Source organism: Geotrypetes seraphini, chromosome 5 (genome assembly GCF_902459505.1).
Source record: "Geotrypetes seraphini chromosome 5, aGeoSer1.1, whole genome shotgun sequence".
NCBI lineage: Eukaryota > Metazoa > Chordata > Amphibia > Gymnophiona > Dermophiidae > Geotrypetes > Geotrypetes seraphini.
The window spans coordinates 101,039,600-101,063,936 of record NC_047088.1 but is presented as its reverse complement, the minus strand read 5'-3'; the positions used below and the strand labels follow the sequence as shown (position 1 = coordinate 101,063,936).

The following is a 24,337-nucleotide window of genomic DNA, read 5'->3' as shown; positions in this document are numbered from 1 at the left end:
AGCAATTCCCACATGCTGCCTGCCGCTGACTCGGGGGAGGGGGGAGAACAAATCCATTCAATTGGATCGGGCAGCACTACCGCATACCCCCAACAAGCGGCTCGTGTACCACGTGTTGAGAAACACTGATTTAAACAAGAAAGCCTATAAAAATCCTTTCGTAACACAGACTTATAGAAAACTGAAAGAGAAATAGATGGATTTGTAGGAGTCACAGACATCACCTTCTGAAGAAAGGATGAACCAGACAAATTACTGCCTTCTCATGAGGCAGCAATTTGGTTCCTGGCATAATAAGGCTTGAAACTTTGAAATCAGTCTTCCTGAAGAAACAGGCACTTAGAACACTGTCTTCAAGGTAAAATCCTTATCAAAGGAGAAATTAGGTTCTTACCTGCTAGTTTTCTTTCTTTTAGACTCTCCAGACTGGCCCAATTCACTGATGGGTAATAGTTCACCATGACCAGCAGGTGGAGACTGAGACAAAATCTTCTGGTTTTAATACAAGTAGCTGTGCTTCCTCCTAATATAATCAGTCTGTCGAAAAGCCAAGCAGAACTAAGAAGTACTACCATGTTTCTCCGAAAATAAGACCTACCCCGAAAATAAGACCTAGCATCATTTTCGGGGTACGTCTTACTATAAGCCCTTCCACAAAAATAAGCCCTAGTCCCGGGATTCGCCGGCAACTGCTTCAACTCGGCTGGCGCCACCTCCCCCCCCCACTGTGCAGCCAAACCCCTGCTAACCCTCCATCCTTCCCTCCCTGCCAAGGGTCAGCAAGGGTTCGGCTGCGCAGTGGGGGCGGGGGGGGGTGCTCAAGGGTTATGCTGCACAAGGGATGGGAGGGAGGGAAGGATAGAAGCTGGGCAAGGCTGCATGAGGGATAGGTGGGAGGGTAGGATAGAAGCTGGGAAAACTTCTGCTGCACAGGGGGATGGGAAGGAGGGAGGGAGGAGAGGAAAGATGCTGCACATGTGGGTGGAGAGAAAGGAAAGAGGAAGAATTGGGGTGAAGGAGAGGAAGGGAGAGATGGTCATGTGCATACCCCGAAAATAAGACCTAGTGCCTTTTTTGGGCCCCAAATGAATAAAAGACACTGTCTTATTTTCAGTGAAACACAGTAAGTATAACAGTAGCAATACTCCTAACAGAAGTAACAACTAACATAGAACAATACTGTAGGAAATTGCATAGAAAAAACCCCTTCAACAAATGTTCCCAAAGCTCGTCAGCCGAGCCAAAGCCGATGTTCTTTTTAATCTCCCCGAACCCGCAGAAAAAAAAACACACTCTTCATGTGAATCCCGAAAGAACAACAGACAGGGTGGGGACTGGGCCAGTCTGGAGAGTCTATAAGAAAGAAAATTAGCAGGTAAGAACCTAATTTCTCCTTCTTCAGCAACTCTCCAGACTGGCCCAGTTCACTGATGGGATGTACTAAAGCCGTACCCATCTTGGGAGTGACCTCCATAGGGCCACCACCAGAACATGCTCACCGAACACAGCATCCCAACATGCCTGAACATCCACTTGGTAGTGTGCACAACGGAATGGAAAGAAGACCAAACCACAGCTTTAGATATATCACTGGAGGCACAAGAGAAGACTCAGCCCAAGAAGCTGCCTGACCCCGACTGGAATGAGTCTTGAGAAATTCCAGAACAGGCATCTTCTGAAGAAGGTATGCGGAAGCGATAGTCTCCATGATTCAGGATGCAATGGAAGCCTCGGACGCACCACCCTGCTTACAAGGACCGGCTAAAAGAACAGAAAGATGATCTGATTTCCGAACTCCTGTGTCCCCTGAACATAAGAGTGAAGAACCTGCAGACATCCAACTTGCGCAACTGCCTCAGCTCCGAAGAGCCCTCCCAACTATCCAAGACCAGAAGGACTATGGACTGATTGACATGAAAAGGTGAGACCACCTTCAGCAGAAAGGAACAGGCCACAGCATAACACGCTGCCAAGAAAACTCCAGGAAAGGAGGCCTACAAAAGAAAGCCTGCATCTCATAAATGCGTCTTGCAGAAGTAATTGCAACCAGGAAAACCACATTGAGAGTAAGTTCCTTCATCGAGCATGAACCCAGGGGCTCAAAGGGAGGGCGCACGAGCACGGACAGAACCAGATTGAGATCCCAGGCCGGAACCAAAGGCTACACTGGAAGCCGAAGCAATTTGGCCACCCTCAAAAAGCGAACCACATGAAAAAGTGAGATCACCTTCGGCAGAAAGGAAGGAAGAGGCTGCAGCAAAACACGTTCCCTAGAAAATTCCAGGAAAGAAGGCTTACAAGAGAAACCTGCAACTTAGAAACGCATCTCGCAGAAGTAATGGCCACCAATCAAACTGCATTGAGAGTAAGGTCCTTCAACGAGCAGGAACCCAGTGGCTCAAAGGGAGAGCACACGAGCATGGACAGAACCAGATTGAGATCCCAGGCTGGAACCGAAGGTCGCACTGGAGGTCGAAGCAATTTGGCCGCCCACAAAAAGTGAATTTTATCTGAATAACCTTACTTACCCTGTCTCACTAGCTGTTTGTCTTCAACTCACTTTTGTTCTTTTCACCCGACACTGCTCCTCCTGATCACAATTTCCTTTTCTGTAAGTACTGCTCGTATTGTTAGTTTCACTTCTCCTTGCTGCTATTGCTCAAACGTTTTACTAATATATGTTTTATGTTTAAATATATTTATTGATTTTCAAATCATATAATCAAGAATACCTTGTACAGAAAGCAAATTAGCAATTCTAGATAAAGCAAGAAACATTCCAATAACATTAAATCATATATTAACTAAAATGCTCAAGTCCTCTAAATTGGATCCAAGATTTCTTATAAAATAAAGCCTAAATTAAAGAATTGAACTTAATGTACACTCTTTCATAAAGTTAGCTGGAAGGCTGATTGCTGGGATTAACCTATAGTCATAGAGCTTATGATTTTTCTACCTCCAATCGGGAGAGCGCTAAAAAAGAAGTCAACTGATTAGGCTCAAAGAAAACATATTTAACTGATCGGTGATGGACTATACATTTACAAGGGTGTCGCAAATAAAAAGTAGCACCCAAAGATATAACACCTGGCTTCAACAAAAGAAATTCACGACGACGCCTTTGCGTCTCTCGTGATAAATCAGGAAATACCTGGACTTTACAACCCATAAATTCTTTCTGTCTATTTTTAAAGAACAGTTTTAACAACCATACTTTATCAATAGAGAGAGCTACTGTTATAATCAAAGTACTCGGTTCTACAACCTCTTTATCTGATTTTTCCAATAACTCTGATACATCCAATAGTCCTTGATCCGACGGCTTTTTTGGTAATTTAGTCTTATTAGGTAAATAATAGACTCGTGATAAAGGAGGTAATGAATCTTCTGAGGCCCCCAAAACTTCAAGAAAATATCTTTTAAACATTTCTCTAGGAGGTGTCAGTGGAAGCTTAGGAAAATTAATGATTCTTAAGTTATTATATCTAGAGTTATTTTCTAAGTTCTCCATTTTTCTTCTAAGATTGATATTATCTTTCATTAAAGATTCCTGTAATTGTTTGGATGATTTAATGTCCTGTTCAAGCTTTTGAACCGAGAAATTAGAGGCAGTCATATCCTTTTTCAAATCTTTAAGTTCAGTAGAATGTTGAGATAATTTCCCCTCAATTAACTGAAGTTTGGGACTTATGGTCTTCACTAGTCCGGCCATAAGATCCCATAGTGAGTCCAGAGTTACTTCTGAGGGTTTTTCCAAAGAAAATACAGGTAAAGAAATGTCATAGTGCTCACCGTCCAGTTGAATAAGTTTACGCTGTCCCTGAAGGTTAACTCGCCTCTCAGATGATTCCCCCTCAGCTTCTTCAAAGGAGCTCATATCCATAAGAGCTCCTGTCAGCAGGCTCTGTGATGGACTACTTGCCTCAGGGGAAGACAAGACCCCGACCTCCGGGGTTACCTTACCCCTTGGAGAGCTGCTTAGCTGAGGTTGCGGGGGCGGCGCCCTAACGTCGGGGCTCAACGATGTCTCCAATCCCGGGGGAATCTCCACGTCCTCACTGACGCCGCTACTCCTCTGCGGGCCTCCCTCCGACGCCGAAAAAATACCCTGCATCCGCCTGATGAGTTCCCCAATGTCTCCAGCCGCGGGGGTGGCCGTGGGCCGCGAGGCACCAGCGGTGCTACGGCCCCTCCGTTTAGGCATCGGGTAAGTAATTGAACCGCTTACAAATTGTTTGAAAATTGTTGAAGGAAAATCCTCAGAGCGGCATCTCAGCGCGTCCAGCCCGACGCCATCTTGGATATATGTTTTATATGTTAGATTTATGCTCCTTCATTTTTGTTTTGCCTATTGTCTTACCCTGTGATTACTTTCTCCTTAGGCCATCTTACTTTGAAGACAGCCGCCGCTTTGCGCTGGAGGCTCCACCCCCTGATTACCTCATCGGTTGCCTGCATTTAAATCTAGTACTACCTGTGGCGCACGCAGCAGAGGCACGCGCCAAAGGAGCACGGTTAAGGAGCGTTCCTTTGTGCGCCTTCCTTTTGCCCTTCAAAGATTTCCTCCAACTTATAATGTTATTTCACTGCCTATCCAATCTTCTTTTACCAAATCTTATTTTCCTCCACCTTCTATACTTTCCCCAGTATGGGCGGACCTATCCCAGTCCTCTGGCGACACCGGCCACTCTCTCAACCTTCTTCCTTCCCAAATACATCACGGCCTAGATGTTTACTACCTATTCCTTGTACTTCTCTCTCTTCTTCTCTACTGATCTCTACCTCCCTTTTTCACTCCCAAACTTGGACTTCTAAATGTGCGCTCCATTAAAAACAAATACCATCTAGTGAATGATCTTATTCTGTAACACCAATTCCATGTTCTCTGCCTCACTGAAATTTGGTTATCTGAAGGAAAGGATGCATACTTGCACCAAGCTTGCCCAAATAATTTTGTTTTCAAATCTTTTTATCGTAAATACAAAACTAGCGGAGGTGTTGCTGTAATTTATCACTCTTCCGTCCCACTCAACTTTGAAACATCTACCCCTGCCTGTCCTTTTGCTGAGATCCTTCAATTCTCTCTCTCTAATCTCTACCCTCTTCATTTTCAACTATGGAACTTACCACCCCCTATTACCAGAGACTTACTGTCAGCCCTCCAATCTATTATCTTTGACTTCTGTATTTCTCATGAAAATCCCGTTATTTTAGGCGACTTCAATCTTCACTTTGATGCCCCAAACAATCCTCTTACCTCTGATGCCCCAAACAATCCTCTGACTTTCTCTCACTCACTTCCAACATCCATCTAATTCATACTCCCACACACTCTGCCGGACATACTATTGACATGATCTTTGCCCAAAAATCGCTCTCTTCAAAATTTCTGAATCTAAAAACAACCCCCCTTCCTTGGACCGATCATTCTTTAATTAGCATTTACATACCACACTCCACTCACGACTTTCAATCAACTCCTCAAACCTATAATGCTCGCGATTATAGCAAAACCACCTCTAGTGGCATTACCTCTGCATTAGATTTTCAAATAGATGAATTCTCTCATCTTACTTTAGAAAAACAATCTGAAATCTGGTCTTCAAAAACCCAACGAATGCTAGACTCGCTAGCCCCTAGCTATTCTCAGACAACATCCTCATCTTCCTCCCAAAAAAGCTATGGTACACTCATGACTTATCTTTAATTCGTCTTCAACGAATTAAACGGGTGCACCATCGCCTGATACAACGGCAGGATAACTTCTTTCGTTCTGGTTATAATACCTTTTTTGATAGTACCCAGCATTCTATTCGCCTTCTTAGAGGCCACTGCGCACTGTGCCGACGGCTTCATTGTGTTGTCCACTATTACCCCCAAGTCCTTTTCTTGGGTACTTTCACCCATTACCAGCCCTCCTATCGTACAGCTGTATTTCGGGTTTCTGTTTCCTATATGCAAGACTTTACATTTCTCTACATTAAACTTCATTTGCCATCTCGTTGCCCACTCTCCTAGTTTGTTCAGGTTCTTTTGTAAATCCTCGCAGTCCTCTTTAGTCCTAACTCCACTAAATAGTTTGGTGTCGTCTGCAAATTTTATTACTTCATATTTCGTCCCTGTTTCTAGATCATTTATAAATACATTGAACAGCAGCGGTCCGAGTACAACAGAACGTCTATGGAGAAAGAAACGGTCATCCTCCAAACTAAAAAATACAAAGAACTAGCCACTTTCTATAAAAAATATAAGAAAGAATTTTATACCAAACGGATTACACTTACCAAGAACTCATCTGCCTTATACTCCATTGTTTGTTCCCTCTCTCCTTCTGCCAGAAGATACTCCATCAAGCAAGATCACCCCTCGGCTCAAGCTTTTAACATTTTGAAGATAAACTTAAATCTGTTCGGACAAAACTTAGTTGCCCCCCCTCATCCCCAACCATAACTTCACACACCCCTAACTCTTCTCTCCCGTTTAGCTCTTTAATAGACTTCCATCTGCCCACAACTGATGAACTTAAAAAAGTAACAGTCTTAACCTGCCGAACAATTCTCTCGAAAGTTTACTTCCCACTGTCCTTAAACAACACTTCTCAATCTTTGGACCATTCCTATTAGACATGATCAAGAACAGCCTATCCTCAGACCTAGTACCTTCTTCATGGAAATCTGCCCTTGTCTATCCAAAACTCAAACAACTAAATATCCCAGAAAATCAAATTACTAATTATCGAACTATCACCAACCTGCCTTTCTTGGTGAAAATAACTGAGAAATTGGTTTTTAAAAAGCTATCCAATTTTGCCAAAAAAACTAACGCTCTTCACCCTTACCAAACAGGGTTTCGTAAAAACCATTCTACTAAACTTTCTCTCATCGGCCTAACTACCTCAATTCTCTATTTCAAAGATCACCGTAAATCCTCAATTCTAATTTCTCTAGATCTTACATCTGCTTTTGATACTATTGATCATCCCCTTCTTCTCAATCGATTAGAAACCCTTGGGATATTAGCTACTGCCCTACAATGGTTCTGCTCTTATCTGAATGATCGACATTACTGTGTTAGTTTCAACAATCCCATTTCCATCCTCAATCACCCAAACTTATGGAGTCCCCCCAGGGCTCAATTCTTTCGCCCCTACTCTTTAATATTTTCTTAACCCCTCTATTTACTCTAGCTCAATCTATAGGCTTTACAGTCTCCACTTATGCCGATAACATCCAACTACTTCATCCATTAAATTCCTCATCCCCCGAAGAAATTTGTGATATCAACTTCAAACGCGATCAAATCAACTCTTGGCTCCAACAAAACAAACTTGCACTTAACATCTCAAAAACTACAAATGTCCTCTTTCCAACTTCCACAGAAGAACATCTTTGTACCCCCATTAGCATTGCCTCCTCTTCCATACAAATGGACAGTAAAGTTAAACTTCTTGGCATTATCTTGGATAAAGATCTTACATTTCACCAACAAATCAGTGTTGTAACAGAAAAAGTTAATCCGTTCTATCTCCTCTTTTCTCGACCCCACTTCAATCAATATACTGATTCATTCACTTGTCATCTCAACCCTAGACTACTGTAATGCCCTCTACCAAGGAATAACTCAGAAGGAAACGCATCACCTCCACCTAATACAAAACACCGCTGTTAAACTTCTCTACCACGCCAAAAAATATAGTCATGTTACTCCCCTTATCCGCAAAGTTCATTAGCTGCCCATCTCTCACTGTTCTACCTATAAAATATTACTTCTTGCTTTCAAAACAAACACGCATCAACCAGCCTTCATTGATAAACTTCATTGATAAACTTTTAATTCCTTATGCATCTTACAGAACTCTCCGATCTAGTAATCAAAACCTGCTCACTATTCCTCCAATAAGTGAACTCTTTTACGACACTACATGCAAATCCATCTTCTCTGTCACAGCTCCCACACTGTGGAATGTTCTTCCCACTGATCTTCATCTAGAAAATTTTTTAGATAAATTCAAATCCAAACTTAAAACATTCTTCTTTAAAGACGCCTTTACCTTGTAAATGCTATTCCCTTTGAAATCTGATTATCCTTTACAGAAATTTTAAGACTACCAAAACGCTTTTTTTTAGAAGCGATCTCCCCAGCCTAACTGTACCTCCCTCTCCCATTTTCGTCTTTTATTTTTATCTCGATGTATTTATTAATCTTTCCTTCCCATCCTTTCCTAATATATCATATATGTTCATGCATAAATGTCTCCCCTTTTTTTGTTGTTTAGATAAGTTTTTATTCTTCTTTTAATTTTTACTACATATTATTGTAAACCGTTTAGATACCTGTATGATAAATGTTATATAAAAAATAAAGCAACTTGAAACTTGTCCCTCTCAAGAGCCATGCCGTAAGACAGATCAAACATTAGAATGGGGCCCTGAGTCAGAAGATCGGGCAAGAGGGGCAGTGGAAGAGGATCTGCCATGAGATGACAAACCAGATCTGCGTCCACGAGCGCCTGGGCCAGTATGGAGCCACTAGGATCACGCGGCCAGGGTACTGAGCAATGTGAAGAACTCTGCCCACCATCAGCCACAGTGGAAACATGTACAGTAAGCCCTCCGCCGGCCAAGGCTGTACCACAGCATCCAGCCCCTTGGCCTGAACATCCCTGCACTAACTGAAGAACTGGGGCGCTTTGGCGTTGACATTTATTGCCATCAGACCCAGAACCGGGTGACCCCCAAGTCTGCACAATCAACTTGAAGGCTGCGGGACCGAGACACCACTCTTATGTTCCAAGATCTAGCACTTGACGACTAAGGAAGTCTGCCTGGACATTTTCCACTCCTGCTATGTGGGAAGCTGAGATGTCCAGAAAATGAGTCTCAGTCCAAACCATGAGCAGAGCAGCCACCTGTACAACCAGACGACTCCTGGTCCCCCCCCCCCCCCAGTATTGTCCGAGAGAACCCGAACAGACTTGCCTGTCAACAGTGGCTGGAACACTAGCAATACTGATCGACCAAGACACCTCCTCCGGCGAACAGCTGCCTTGAGTTGAGCGACCAAGATACTGAGCTCCCCAGCCGAGGAGACTGGCGTCCGTGAGAAGCACGATCCACTGAGACTGATCTAGACTCACTCCCTGCACCAGATTGGAAGAATGGAGCCACCAATGGAGACTGCGACGAACCAACCCCTGCAGAGGAACAGGAGAGTCCAAATCGTGCAACTGGGGCGACTACCACTGCAGCAGAGCATACTGAAGCGAGCGCATGTGAGCCCGGGCCCACTGAAACACGTCCAGGGAAGCCACCATTGACCCCAAGACCTGGAGAAAATCCTGCGCCCAAGGGCACCAAGGAAGACCAGATTTCAGATTGTTCTTCTAAAGTAAGATGAGAGAATTCATCTATTTGAATATCTAATGTAGAGGTAACGCCGCTAGAGATGATTTTACTATAATCTCGAGTATTATAGGTTTGAGGAGTTGACTGAAAGTCGTGAGTGCAGTGTGGCATGTAAATGCTAATTAAAGAATGATCAGTCCAAGGAAGGGGGAGTGCAACTTGACCACTCGGGTGTCCATCAGGAAGACCTTCCCCAAGCTGGTATCAAAGAGAACCATGAGGTACTCCAAGCACTGAGACGGAGCCAACCGGCTCTTTGACAGGTTGACAACCCACCCCAGCGACTGCAGAAGCTCCACAACCCAAGCTGTAACTCAGGAGCTCTTCTGAAAAGACTTTACTCGGATCAACCAGTCCATTGACAGTCCAAATAGGGCTGAACCAGAATGCCCTCTTTGAGCAAGGCCGTTGCCATGACCACCATAATCATGGTGAATGTCCGCGGAGTCCTAGCCAGACCAAAAGGAAGTGCACAAAACTGATAGTGCCGTCTCAAGATTGCAAAGCGAAATAATCCCTGATAGGAGGCATGAATTCGAACATGCAATATGCCTCCATCAGATTGAGCAAGGTCAGGAATTCCCCCAGATGAACCACCAGAATGACAGATCTCATGGTCTCCATACAAAAAGGCAGAATTGTTGACCCCCTTCAGATCTAAAATGGGCTTAGGCACCACGAAGTAAATTGAGTACCAGCTGGTGCAACACTCCTGAGGAGGTACTGGAACTAAAGCTTTGAGATCGAGCATCCTTTAAAGCATCTGGCAAAAAGCCTGCTTCTTCCACACCACCTGGCAAGGAGAAGCGAGAAAGTGATCTGGCAAGGCATGAGAAAACTCCAGAGCATAACCGTCCTGAATCACCTCCAGGACTCACTGATCTGTTGTGATCTTGGCCCACCCCCGGTAAAACTCCCATAACTGGGTACCCACTGGCACCAGGGGAGGTGCCAGCAAAGAGTCATGGGGCGGGCAGCGGAGGAACTGGCAGAGGGATCACACACACCCTCTCCGAAAGGACTGCATGTACTGAAAGAAATGGCCCCGGGGAGACCCGGCAACAGGAAGGGAAGCTGTTCCTCATCCAGAGCGGTATCTGCAGAAATCACACAAATGCCCTCGAGCCACACTGCCCCATGCAGGCGGGCAAGCACGGTCTTCAGGAAGACAGGGCATCTTAGAGTCTGTTAAGGTCTGAACCAACTTGTCCAAATCCTCGCCAAACAAGAAAGATTCCCTAAAGGGAAATTTCTTCAGCTTAGCCTCAGATACCACATCTGCTGACCAAGCCCGGAGCCAAAAGTTATGGACAAGCGGCCACCCCGAGAGCCATGGAGTTGACCAACGCCCACAACAGATCATGGCATCTGAGAGATAAAAAGCACCCAGCTCAATTTTAGCTACTTCCTGTTCCACGAAAGACCAGTCATCGGACTCCTGGTCCAGGACACGCTCGGCCCACCAAAAACAAGCCCGAGCCACCAGACTGTCACTCATCACCGCCTGGACTGCTAGGACAGTGACATCAAAATTCTGCTTAAGAAAAGACTCCAACCTACGCTCCTCAGAGTCTCTCAAAGCTGAGCTGCCCTCAACTGGCATCATATGCTGTTTTGTGATGGCCGAAACCAACGCGTCCACCACTGGTGACTTCAAGGTATCCCTATCCCTTGGTGAACCATAGAGCATGCAAAATGAAAGGGTGACTCTGGAACCTTCTACTGTGCAAACACAATATCCCGAATATCCTGATACATAGGAAAAGAGCAGGAGGCTGAGTAGATCACTTGAAGAAGGGGGTCTAACCACATGTGGAGGCTCCTTCGCGTCTTCCTCGAATCGCAACACCAAGGAAACCTGAAAAATAAGCTCCTGGAGCTCTTCTCGCTGAAAGATGTGCACTACCAATGCATCCTTACCAGCTGGCGGAATCAAAAAACCTCCCGAGAGGATCCTGGAGGTCCACCAGGGGATCCAGTTCCTCCATCAAGCAAAAACTGCTCCCCATACAAAAAAATCATCCCATGAGATGCTTGACCACTTGGACAGGGGAGGAAATGGGGACGAAACCAGCGATGAGGGGGACCAAGCCGGAGTGGACACAGAGGGGAACCCCCCGAAGCAGAAGCAGGACACTCGACTGTCTGAAGATAAGCTTTGCACAAGGCTAAAAGAAAATCAGGGGAAAACCCCCCTGACAGCCCAATGGGACTCACTTCCAAAGCAGTGGACCCAGCAAAAACCTGCCCCTGTCTCTCCAATACAGGGGGAAGGTCACCTGAGGCTGAAGAGAAAAAGGAGACACTTCCTGCCAAAATCAGAGCACAGCCTGCCGAGAAAAACACCCCCGAGGCCTATAGTGGCTGAGAGGCCTGAACCGCCCCAGCCGCTAAAGTAGGCAAGCCAGCAGCAGCGGTAAGGGAGTCCCCAGCTGCTTTGGCCGTAAGGGAAACCCTATTTGTCTGACCATCCGCGGCTGTGGAAATCCCTGCGTGGGCTTTCCCGCTGCCAACTGCCGGTGTGCGAGGCACTTGCAAAGGGGATCCCTGGACACCAGTACCAGAAGTCAATGAAAATTCCCCTTCGTGGCGGCAGGTACACCATGAGCACAGGCCAGCCACATCGACCTCACGTCTGGAGCACAATGAGCACTTTTTCTCATTAAAAGTGCTCATTGCACAATACACGACCTAGCTAAGGAAAGTGCTAGTAAACAATAAAAATCAATTACAGTCAATTGAAGGCTTCTCTTCAGACTGGCACTGCCTCAGGATTTTTTTTTTTTTTTGTCAGAACAGATGCCACTAGCTCTTTAAGCCATATGCCTTGCTGGTATTTGGTGGCAAGGATTACAGCTGAGGCACCTCTCCACCTGCTAGGCATGGTGAGCTATTACCCATCAGTGAATTGGACCAGTCTGGAGAGTTGCTAAAGAATGATAGCTTTAGAAAGTCAAAGGATGTTTCCATTAAGGATGGATAGCAAGATATTCAGGTCCTGGGTGGCAGGAGGGGAGGACTACCTGGTGTCTTAAGAAATTGCAACCACTTAAACATTTCACCGGAATCTAACATCATCTACATGAGACAGATTGACCCAGGAGAGGTAAAAACATTTTCGGACATCGACTAGCCCGCCTACTTCGCAGGGCTTTAAACTAGGTAAGTTGGGGGAGAGTACATACTCACTTTCTAGAGCAGTAAGGAACCACCCTGAGGAGGCGAATCACACCCACACTTCTGAGTCTAAGGTAAGTACCCATACTACGTACAATAATTTAGGAGCCACACTATCTCGGAAGGAAATCTCTTCACAGGTATGGAGGGCAATGTATGTCAATGCACACAGCTTGGGCAACAAGATTCTGGAATTGGAGACTGAGATAATGAACGCTGACCTAGACGTGGTAGCGATTTCCGAGACCTGGTTCACAAACTCGCATGGGTGGGATATGGTTATACCAGGCTATAACCTACATTGTCGTAACAGAGAGGGCAAGTTAGGAGGAGGGGTCGCACTATATACTAAGGAAAACATCAAAACTACCAGAATCACAGATGTTAGATACACCAGGGAATCCCTCTGGGTGAACCTGGCCAGAGGAAATGAAAAATGCCTATACCTTGGTGTGGTATATAGACCTCCAAGACAACAGGAAGACAAAGATATAGAACTGATCGAAGATATAGAGAACATCACTTTGCGTGGGGACACAGTTCTGCTAGGTGACTTCAACATACCCGATGCAGATTGGAAAACACTCTCCGCGACTACCTGTGGCAGCAGAAGAATATTAACCTCCATAAAGGGTGCACGACTCAAACAAATGGTATTGGAGCTCACCAGGGACCACGCAATACTGGACCTGGTACTCACCAACGGAGACAGCATTTCAGAGGTTTCAGTAGGAGATAAGCTGGCCTCCAGCGACCATAACATAGTATGGCTCAACCTCAAGAAAGGCTTCTCTAGATCAAACACAGCGACGAGGGTCCTCAACTTTAGAGGCACAGACTTCGACCTCATGGGAGATTTTGTCCATCGGGAGCTGTATAACCAAGCAGAAACTGACTATGTGGAGACTATGTGGTCTACTCTGAAAGTCACCTTACACGAAGCTACAAACCGCTACATAAAAACAGTTAGCAAGCGCCGGAGAAACAAAAGACCCCAGTGGTTAAGCTCCGAAATTTCAAACCTCAAATTTCAAACCTCATTAAAGAGAAAAAAGAAGCATTTATTGCCTACAAACATTTCGGAAAGCGGGCAAAAGAAGACTATCTGGTCAGATCTAGAGCAGTCAAAAAGGCAGTCAGAGAGGCCAAACTCCAAACAGAAGAAGATCTAGCACGGAACATTCAGAAAGGGGATAAATCCTTCTTCAGGTATATTAGTGACAGGAAAAGAAACAAAGATGGGCTAGAACGCCTTAGGAAATCGGACAGAAACTATGCAGAATCCGATTCTGCCAAGGCAGAACTACTAAACGAATACTTCTGCTCAGTCTTCACCTGTGAAGCGCCGGGAGCTGGTCCGCCGTTACGGACAAGAGACAACCAAAAAGACCCGTTTCAAGATTTCGAGTTTACGCCCATCAACGTCTACTACGAACTTTCAAGACTCCAAGTAAACAAAGCCATGGGACCAGACAACATACACCCCAGGGTCCTCAGAGAGTTGAGCCAAGTCCTGGCAGAACCGTTAGCCGTACTCTTCAATCTTTCCCTACGTACCGGAAGAGTTCCCTTGGACTGGAAAACAGCCAACGTTATTCCACTTCACAAAAAAGGCTGCAGGACAGAGACGGCAAATTACAGACCAGTGAGTCTCACATCCATAGTGAGCAAGCTTATGGAAACACTGATCAAGCAGAAACTTGACACAATCCTGGACGAAGAAAACCTACGTGATCCCCACCAACACGGATTTACCAAGGGCAGGTACTGCCAATCTAATCTGATTGGCTTCTTTGACTGGGTAACTAGACAACTGGATGCCGGGGAGTCTCTGGACGTGATATATTTGGACTTCAGCAAAGCTTTTGATAGCGTCCCACACCGCAGGTTATTGAACAAGCTGAAATCGCTGGGAATAGGGGACACACTAACTGCATGGGTTAGGGACTGGCTACACGGTAGACTTCAAAAGGTAGTGGTTAACATTACCCCCTCCAAAACGTCACACGTGACCAGTGGAGTACCACAGGGCTCGGTCTTGGGCCCGATTCTATTCAACTTATTCATAGGTGATATGACCCCAAGGGCTTAGAGGAAAAGTATCTTTGTTTGCTGACGACGCCAAACTATGCAACATAACAGGCAAAAGCATTTTGCCTGACAGTATGATGCAGGACCTACTACTACTGGAACAGTGGTCATCGACTTGGCAGCTATGCTTTAATGCTAAAAAGTGTAAAGTAATACACCTGGGTAAGGGAAATCCATGCAGAACTTACACACTAAATGGTGAGACCTTGACTAGGACCACGGCGGAACGTGATTTAGGGGTGATCATTAGTGATGACATGAAGGCTGCCAATCAAGTGGAGAAGGCTTCCTCCAAGGCAAGGCAAATGATGGGTTGTATCCGTAGGGGTTTTGTCAGCAGGAGACCTGAAGTGATAATGCTACTGTACAGATCCATGGTGAGACCTCATTTGGAGTATTGTGTTCAATTCTGGAGGCCACACTACCGGAAAGATGTGCGGCAAATTGAGTCGGTTTAGCGAATGGCCACCAGGATGGTCTTGGGGCTCAGGGATCTCATGTATGAAGAAAGGCTAAATAAATTGCAGCTGTACTCACTAGAGGAACGAAGAGAGAGGGGGGACACGATTGAGATGTTCAAATATGTCACGGGCCGTATCAAGGTGGAAGATGATATCTTCTGTCCTATAGGTCCTTCGACCACCAGAGGGCATCCGCTGAAAATCAGGGGAGGGAAATTTCGAGGTGATTCCAGGAAATACTTCTTCACAGAAAGGGTGGTCGATCATTGGAACAGTCTACCTCTGCAGGTGATTGAGGCCAGCAGCGTGTCAGATTTTAAGAGAAAATGGGACATTCACGTGGGATCTCTAAGGGAGTAAAGTCAGGGGGGTGGGTCATTAGAGTGGACAGACTTGATGGGCTATAGCCCTTTTCTGCCGTCATATTCTATGTTTCTAAATCAAACCTCCATAGCAAGACATTGTTGCAATGTGCAGCCTCAGGAAGGCCAGGATCAATCCCTTGTCCAAATTATCATGCAAAAATCCAAAATTTCTGAAATTGACTACCACAGTGGCTTAATTCCACTGCTGAGAACACTATTCTTTAAAAACTCTAAACAAATTAACACACAAAAGGAGAATGACATTTTCTAGGAACATAAGAGTCAAACACAAAAAGAGTAACCTCTTTTCTACAATCTTGCCATTTCAAGAGTGAGGCAGTAAGAGGGAATCAAGACATGCCCTGCGTCCAGATTAAATTGTGCATCAATAGTCCCTCCACTGATGAAAATGCTAAGAAATCTTCTACTCTCCACTGCATGAGATTTCCATACCAAGATATTTTTTAACTAATCTTACAGTATTTCCTCTGATATTTAAATTTTTATGTGATGCTTTTCGTGTATGGTTTTCCTATTAGTGGGCTAATAAGGAAATTACATCATCCAGGTATTCCTATTTCCTTTGACATTATAAATACCATGCTTTGAGGGAACTGTTGCTATATTGAGTTTGACTGTATTTTTGTAAATTCTTATTTGTAAAACTTAGAAAAACTCTACATGCATTTACTTCCCCTAAATTCAATGTATCTCTAGAATCATCTACTTTTAATGATACAAAAAAAGTACTCATCCATTCTACAGAGTCCCGGCTGCTGTTCAATGTGTTACAAGAGATTTGTTTGTTACCTGTGTGTCAAAAGCTTCCAATTCTTGCACTGAGACAGGATATGCATTGAGATATTTGTCTTTATCCTTCTTGCTGATAGGGTAATACCCCTCACTACGAGCAGAGCCAGTCTGATGCTCTCGCAAGCCATCCTGGCACTTTTTCTTCTTCTTGTGGTTGAACATATTGGTGAGTAAAAATTGAGATTAAGGAAAATATAGTTTCATATATATTTTTATAGTACCATTTAATAAATTTTTGTATTGTATCTGTATTCATTAGGACTCCCAAAACACGGACCGTGTCGGGTCCTTTGATTGGTAAAAGGGTTTTATATATATTTTAAATCTTGTCACAATAAGTTTTGCCTGCATCTTGTACACAGTCTGCAGCTTTGTTTGGTTTGTTCCTGGAAAATATGAAAATACATATACTGAAGTTACTTACCTGTAGCAGGTGTTCTCTGAGGATAGCAGGCCACTTTACTACATATGGGTGATGTCATCTAATAGAGCCTGGCCCAGATGCTACCCAGCAATCTACATTCTTCTGAACCCTTTGGCAGCACTGTACCATACTTTCATGGATGTTTCTCACTCAATGTGAACATGTAAGACAAGCAGAAAAAAAACGCCAAAAACTTAAGGAATAACTCCTAAGGAAGGTGGAAGGGATGTGATATGTGTTGTCCTGTCTTCAGAGAACACCTGCTATAGGTTAGTAACTTCGCTTTTTCTGAGGACAAGCAGCACAGCATTATTAACTTGTATGGGAATCCCTTGTTACAGGCTCACTGAAAACAATCAGAACTTGTAAAAGATAAGGTCAAGGAATCAATTAACCTAGAGCTTATATACATAGTAACATAGTAAATAACGGCAGATAAAAACCTGAATGGTACATCCAGTTGGCCATAAGTTATACGCATTAAAAAATACATGCTTAAATTAACTTGTCTCTTCTTTGATATTTCTGGGCCATAGACTTTAAAGTCTGGTATTGTCCTAGGTTCAAAATGCTGAAGTTGCTGTCCAAGCTCACTCCAGCCTATCCAACCATCCTGCTGTTTGCAGGATATCTACCGTAACATCTGGCGAGTAATATCCTCAAGTTCCAAATTAGTGGAGTAATCATTGCTATACATTTCTGTTGTATGGGTGCACCTGGAATAGAACAAAAATGGTCCTAGTAGATGGAGTTGGTTTCATTAAAGCCTAATAAATAATAAATAAATATATTCTAAACAAATTCTGTAGAACTGTCTGACTGAGCTGACTACCATGTCAGGAATTCTGATCAAAGAACAAGGAGATGTGAATGTGTGGATTAAGTAGCAGTCTTGTCAACCCCTTCAATGGAAGCTGGAGGCTGATCTCAAGTGAGCTATCAACATGACCATGGCATCGTGAGTCGTGACATGATCCTCTAGAATCAGTCCAACCGAGGCATAAGTAAAGTGGAGGCAATTTGCTAGCCAACTGGATAAATTGCGACTACCGATGGCTGCCCTGATCCTGTTTGGGTGAAAAGAAACAAAAAGCTGGGTGGACTGTCTATGGCTTTAGTCTTCTCCAGAAATAACGCTAAAAACTTGCTTGCAGTCTAAGGTATGCAGTGCATTTTTACCACATTCAGGATAAGGTTTTGGGCAAAATGTTGGCAGAACAATTGACTGATTAAGGTGGAAATCTGATACCACTGTCAGAAGGAATTTATGATATGTACACAAAACACATTGTGATGACACTTTGTGTAGGGTAGATCTGCTACTAAGGGCATGAAGCTTGCAGACCCTGCATGCTGAAGTGACCACCAAGTATATAAAATGTCCAAGGAAAATACTTCAGATGACAAATGTCAAGAGGTTCAAAAGGAGTTTTCATCAGCTGGGTGAGGACAAAGCAGAGGTCCCATGACACAAGAAGATGGTTTGATAGGCGGTTTTATCAAAAGTAAACCACTAAAATTGAATTAGAAGCTGTACAAAGATGTGCTTCCCTTCCACTTAGTGATGGCAAATATCAATTGCACCTCACATAGTTAATCTTAAGACAAGACCCAGAAAGGTGTAAAAGGTATTCAAGCAGTTTTTATGTAGGACAGGATGGTAAATCTCTTTCTCTTGACATCTTTGTGGAATTCTTCTTGGAAGCAACCAGAACTTGGAAGATACCTTCAAGCAGATGAAAGGATGCATGTTCTATACTCTAATCATCTAAGATATGAAGGCTAGGGATTGGAGGCTGGGAAACAGGAGAAATCCCTTGTTCTGATTAGAGTCAGAAGGTAGTACAGTCTCCATGGATTTTCAAAGGCTAACTCCAGAACAGAATCAGATATGCCTTGGCCAATAAGGCCCAATGATCATGGTTCCTCAATCCTGATTAAATTTTAGCAAAATCATCCCTTAGAGGTATCGGAGGATATACGTACAGAAACATCTTCCTCTCAAGAGGAGGAGGAAGGCATTCAACACTAGTATGATCTCAGTGTGGAACAGACCTGAGGCACTTTGTTGTTGATGTGAGTAGCAAAGAGATCCACCAAGGGGGTACCCCATGTTTGGAAGATCTTGCAGGCAATACCCATGTTTAGGGGCCACTCTTGATTGCATCATCCTGCTCAGCCTGTCATCTTTCCCTACTAGGTATGTGGTTCTGTGGAGGCTCACAGCCATTCTATTTCTCCCAATTTATATTACAGTCAACCTTTTTTCCTCCTATTTGGAGGGAAAAAAAGGTTACCTTGGTTTATATCCAGGTCAATTTACCGTATTTTCACGTAGATAACGCGCACCCGTGTAAAACGCGCACACGGGTATAGTGTGCGGGAAACCGAAATATATGTAAAAAATTTTTTGTATACCGCGCATGCTGCCCGACTCTCCCGTCGCCGCCCGACTCTCCTTTCGCCCGCCCCAACTCTCCTCTGGCCACCCCGACTCTCCTTTCGCCCGTCCCAACTCTCCTCTCCCCCTTGAAGTCCTGTCCCCACCCTGAAAGCCTGATGCCCCCCCCGACATCCGATTCACCCCCCCCCCCTGCAGGACCGCTCGCACCCCCACCCCGAAGGACCGCTCGAACGCACCCGCACCCCCACCCCGAAGGACCGCTCGCACGCACTCCCACCCGCACCCCCACCCTGAAGGACCGCTCGCACCCCAACAGCCTCCCGACCCCCCCCCATCATGTAGAAGCTCCTACCGGTCTCCTGCTGCTTCCTCTTGGTGGTCCCGGCCCTTCTGTGAGCCCTGCGCCTGCGCTGCTTCTTCCGGCGGTCCCGCCCTTTCTCCGACGTCAAGCCCTCTTGCCCCGCCGACTCTCCGACACGATCGGGTTGGGCCCATGTGTCTCAGGCCCCGCCCCCAGGAGGGACCAAAGGCTCCCGGGCCTATTCTGATTGGCCCAGGCGCCTTAGGCACCACCAGTAGGCGGAGCTTTGGGACAGATGGGCAAATCCGGCCTCATTCCGTTGTTGGCTGCCTGCTGGACAGGCGGGTTTGGCTCCCGTCTGTCCGGCCAACTACACAAAGGTACGGGGAAGGGGGGTGGGGGTGTCGTGGGGGTCGGCCAGGGGGGTCGCGGGTCAGCTGGGGGGGGCGGTCAGAGGTTCTTGGGGGGGGGCGGTCGTTGGGGGGAGGAGGGTTTGCATCGAGGGCAGGAGGGCCTGGGATCCCTCCTGCCCGTAATGTAGTGCGGGTTGGGGGTCGCTGTGGCCAGGAGGGTTTGGGCTCCCTCCTGGCCCGAACAACTAGCAGGGGGGGGGTCGCCAGAGCCAGGAGGGCTTGGGCTCCCTCCTGGCCCGATATTGTCGGGGAGTCAAGAGGGCTTGGCCTCCCTTTTGCCCCGATTGTGTCGGGGAGTCAAGAGGGCTTGAGCTCCCTCTTGCCCCGATCGTGTCGGGGGTGCCGCGGTTGGCTGGGGCAAGAGGGCTTGAGCTCCCTCTTGCCCCAATCGTGTCGGGGAGTCGGCGGGGCAAGAGGGCTTGACGTCAGAGAAAGGGCGGGACCGCCGGAAGAAGCAGCGCAGGCGCAGGGCTCACAAAAGGGCCGGGACCGCCAAGAGGAAGCAGCAGGACACCGGTAGGAGCTTCTACATGATGGGGGGGGGGTCGGGAGGCTGTGGGAGTTCGAGCGGTCCTTCAGGGTGGGGGTGCGGGTGGGAGTGCGTGCGAGCGGTCCTGCGGGGAGGGGGGGGGAAATCGGATGTCGGGGGGAACTATGTAAAAAAAATTTGTAAATCGCACTCACGCGAATAACGCGCAAGGTTATTCACGGTTTGTAAAAACTGTGTATAACGTGCGCGTTATATGCGTGAAAATACGGTATATTCAAGTATATACTGTAACTTCTCCTCCAAGAAGTAATGTGGATCCTCACCAGTCTCCATGAACGGACCATGTCGGTATCGGGAAAAACATCATGATATCTTGCTTGCCTCAGATGTGAGGAACCATGTCCTGTGCCTGAATGGCACCGAGACAGGTTGTCCCCTGGACTGCAATGAAGCTTCCTCCATGCCAAGGAAGTATCTGCGTGGGCTTGTGTCGATACTGATGCTGCCAATGGTACCGGCAGCAAAGAATGCACCACAGGTGAGGGAGCAACAAAGTAAAGAGAATGACACAAGTTTCTACTTAAAAATGGCAAACCAAACAAAAACGGAAGATGTGGAAACCAACAATGTTCAAAACCTTCTTTTTATTTTTTCAGAAAAAGCTAAAAACACTATGTACAATTGTGCGTCGCGGACCCAACACAAGCCATGTTTTGATGAAACACCTTCCTCAGGGGTCCAATGAAAAAATGTGTAATAAAATAGCATTGCTAACCAAAGGTAAAAGAAGGGTAAATGCTGCGGTATAACTCCTTGCTGAGTTACCCTTTTTTTTTTTTTAACCTTTGATTAGCAATGCTATTTTATTACATCTTCTTTCATTGGACCCCTGAGGAAGGTGTTTCACCAAAACATGGCTCGTGTTGGGTCCGTGACACACAATTGTGCATAGTATTTCTAGCTTTTTCTGAAGAAATAAAAAGCACAGTTACTTACCCTAATAGGTGTTATTCAGGGACAGCAGGCAGCTATTCTCACATGTGGGTGACGTCATCCACGGAGCACAGATGCGGACAGCCTTGCAACCAGACTTGCTTGAAGAAACTCAGAAGTTTCGAATCTGCCGCACCGCACATGCGCGAGTGCCTTCCTGCCCAGCACAGGGCACGTCTCTCAGTTCAGATAGCTAGCAGAGAAGCTAACCCGGGGAGGTGGGTGGGTTGTGAGAATAGCTGTCTGCTGTCCCTAGATAACACCTGTTATGGTAAGTAACTGTGCTTTATCCCAGGACAAGCAAGCAGCCTATTCTCACATGTGAGTGACCTCCAAGCTAGGGCAATACAAAGGAATCCAACGAAAACTGCAGTATCATCAGCCTAAGCAAAAACAGAAAACAAACTGCAGACTCCTATGTACCAGATGCAGGCAATGTTTATTATACCAAATATTTTATGCAGTTGAAAATACCACCTTATAAACAACCAAGGGACCTGACACGGTCTGTGTTTCGGAAAACACTCCTTCCTCAGAGGTCCATAGTTGCTAAGGTATAAAGTAAACCGCAATAAAATGTATAAAACAGCCGTCTGTATGGTATCCTTCTCCACTTAGAGCGTGCGACACTTTTGTTTTACTAGTTTTGCATCGCACACTCTAAATGGAGAAGGATACCATACAGACGGCTGTTTTATACCTTTTATTGCTGTTTACTTTATACCTTAGCAACTATGGACCTCTGAGGAAGGAGTGTTTTCCGAAACACAGACCATGTCAGGTCCCTTGGTTTGTTATAAGGTGGTATTTTCAACTGCATAAAATATTTGGTATAATAAACATTGCCTGCATCTGGTACATAGGAGTCTGCAGTTTGTTTTTTGTTTTTGCTTTGACCTCCAAGCTAACCAGAATGGGATGGTGGGAGTGTTGGCAATTCAGGAGAATAAATTTTTTAATACTGCCTGGCCAAAATGGCCATCCCGTCTTGAGAAAACATCCAGACAATAATGAGAAGTGAAAGTATGAACCGAGGACCAGGTGGCAGCTTTGCAAATTTCCTTAATAGGAGTGGATCTGAGGAAAGCCACTGAAGTTGCCATGGCTCTGACTTTGTGGGCTGTGATTTGACTCTGTAGATGCAGTCCAGCCTGAACATAGCAGAAAGAGATACAAGCAGCCATCCAATTGGAGATGGTTCGCTTAGAAATCGGATGTCCCAACTTGTTCGAATAGAAGGAGACAAAAAGTTGAGGAGCAGATCTGTGTGGTTTGGTTCTAAGTAGAAGGCCAAAGAACGCTTACAGTCCAGAGTATGAAGAACTGATTCTCCAGGATGAGAATGAGGCCTTGGAAAAATCACTGGAAGTACAATGGATTGATTGAGATGAAATTCTGAAACAACTTTGGTATGAATTTAGGATGAGTATGGAGAGCTACCTTGTCATGATGAAAAACTATGAAAGGTGGATCAGCAACTAAAGCTTGCAGCTCACTGACTCTTCGAGCAGATGTGAGGACAATGAGAAACACCACTTTCCAAGTGAGATATTTCAGACGAGCAGTAGACATTGATTCAAAAGGAGGCTTCATCAATTGAGCAAGAACAACATTGAGATCCCAAACCACTGGGGGCGGTTTCAGAGGAGGTTTGACACTGAAAAGTCCTTTCATAAATCTGGAAACCACAGGATGAGCAGAAAGGGGTTTCCCTTCGATAGGCTGATGGAAAGCAGCAATTGCACTAAGATGGACTCAAATGGATGTAGACTTGAGGCCAGAGGTAGATAAGTGCAGAAGATAATCCAAGACAGAAGACAAGGAGGTATCTCGAGACTCCTTGTTATGAGAGATGTAGCACGTAGAAAATCTAGTCCATTTTTGGTGGTAGCATTGCCTAGTAGCAGGTTTTCTGGAAGCCTCTAAAATGTCCTGAACAGGTTGAGAAAACTGAAGAGGACGTCCTGCGTGCTTGTATGTGGTTCGCGTGTTGTTGGAGGATGGCGGCCGGCTTGAATCGGAAGCCGGGAGGCGATGGTGGACAGCAGAGGCATCGGTCGAAGAGGGAGGAGAGCCGCACAGAGACCCCGGGGAAAGAAAACCACCATGTTGCAAGGGCTGCAGGACCCACCCTTGGGCCACCATAGTAAACCTTGGTTGTGGAACGAATTGTTTCAGTTTACATTGTGGCCTAAGGGACATGTGCTTTGATATACAAGTACTTTGGATTACGAGCATGCTTCTGGAACAAATTATGCTCGTAAACCAAGGTACCACTGTATAAGCTTAGCCGCGGCATTCTGAATCTGCTGAAGTCTCTGGAGGCTTTTCTTAGTTAGGCTTAAGTAGATAGAGTTGCAATAGTCCAATCTGGAGAGGTTGATGGATTGTACAAGGACAGCAAAGTGTTTTTGATGGAAGCAGGATCTCACTTTCCTCAGCATATGAAGATTAAAAAAGCATTTTTTTACCAAGGAGTTGAGGTGGTTATTGAAGGATAGTGAAGAGTTCATGATGATGCCCAGAACTTTGCTTGAGAACTCAAGCTGTAGTGTGGAGCCGGAGGATAATGGGATGGAGGTGGGTAATTGGTCTAATATTGGGCCGAAGCAAAGTAGTTTTGTTTTGGACTCATTCAGTTTCATTTGTACAGTGAGGGCCCAGGATTGGAGGTTCGTTATACATGAGGATATGTTCTCAGAGAGGTTAGTGAGGTTCAAGTTGGTCTCGAGGAGAACAAGGATGTCATCAGCATAAGTGTAAAGTGTTTCCTAGGGGGGAGTTTCAGAGGACATATAGATGTTGAAAAGAATAGGAGATAGAGGTGAACCTTGCGGGAATCCACATGTCGGTTTCCAGGGGGAGGAAGAGGTGCCGTTCATGTTAATGGTGTAAGAGCGGGAACTTAAAAATTTCGAGAATCAGTCTAGAACTATGGAGTTAATGCCTATCTCGGAGAGTTGGAAAACTAGAATATCATGATGGACAACGTCAAAAG

The 24,337-nt window shown here is 45.4% G+C and overlaps 1 protein-coding gene across 1 annotated transcript in view; it reads right to left on the bottom strand.

Annotated features, from left to right (window-relative positions):
- Positions 1 to 24,337, bottom strand: part of SETD1A (SET domain containing 1A, histone lysine methyltransferase) — a 350,806-nt gene that overhangs the window by 45,588 nt on the left and 280,881 nt on the right. The window contains exon 15 of the mRNA XM_033946630.1: positions 16,312 to 16,484. Within this exon, the coding sequence (XP_033802521.1) occupies positions 16,312 to 16,484 (173 nt within the window). The remainder of the gene's footprint in view (positions 1 to 16,311; positions 16,485 to 24,337) is intronic.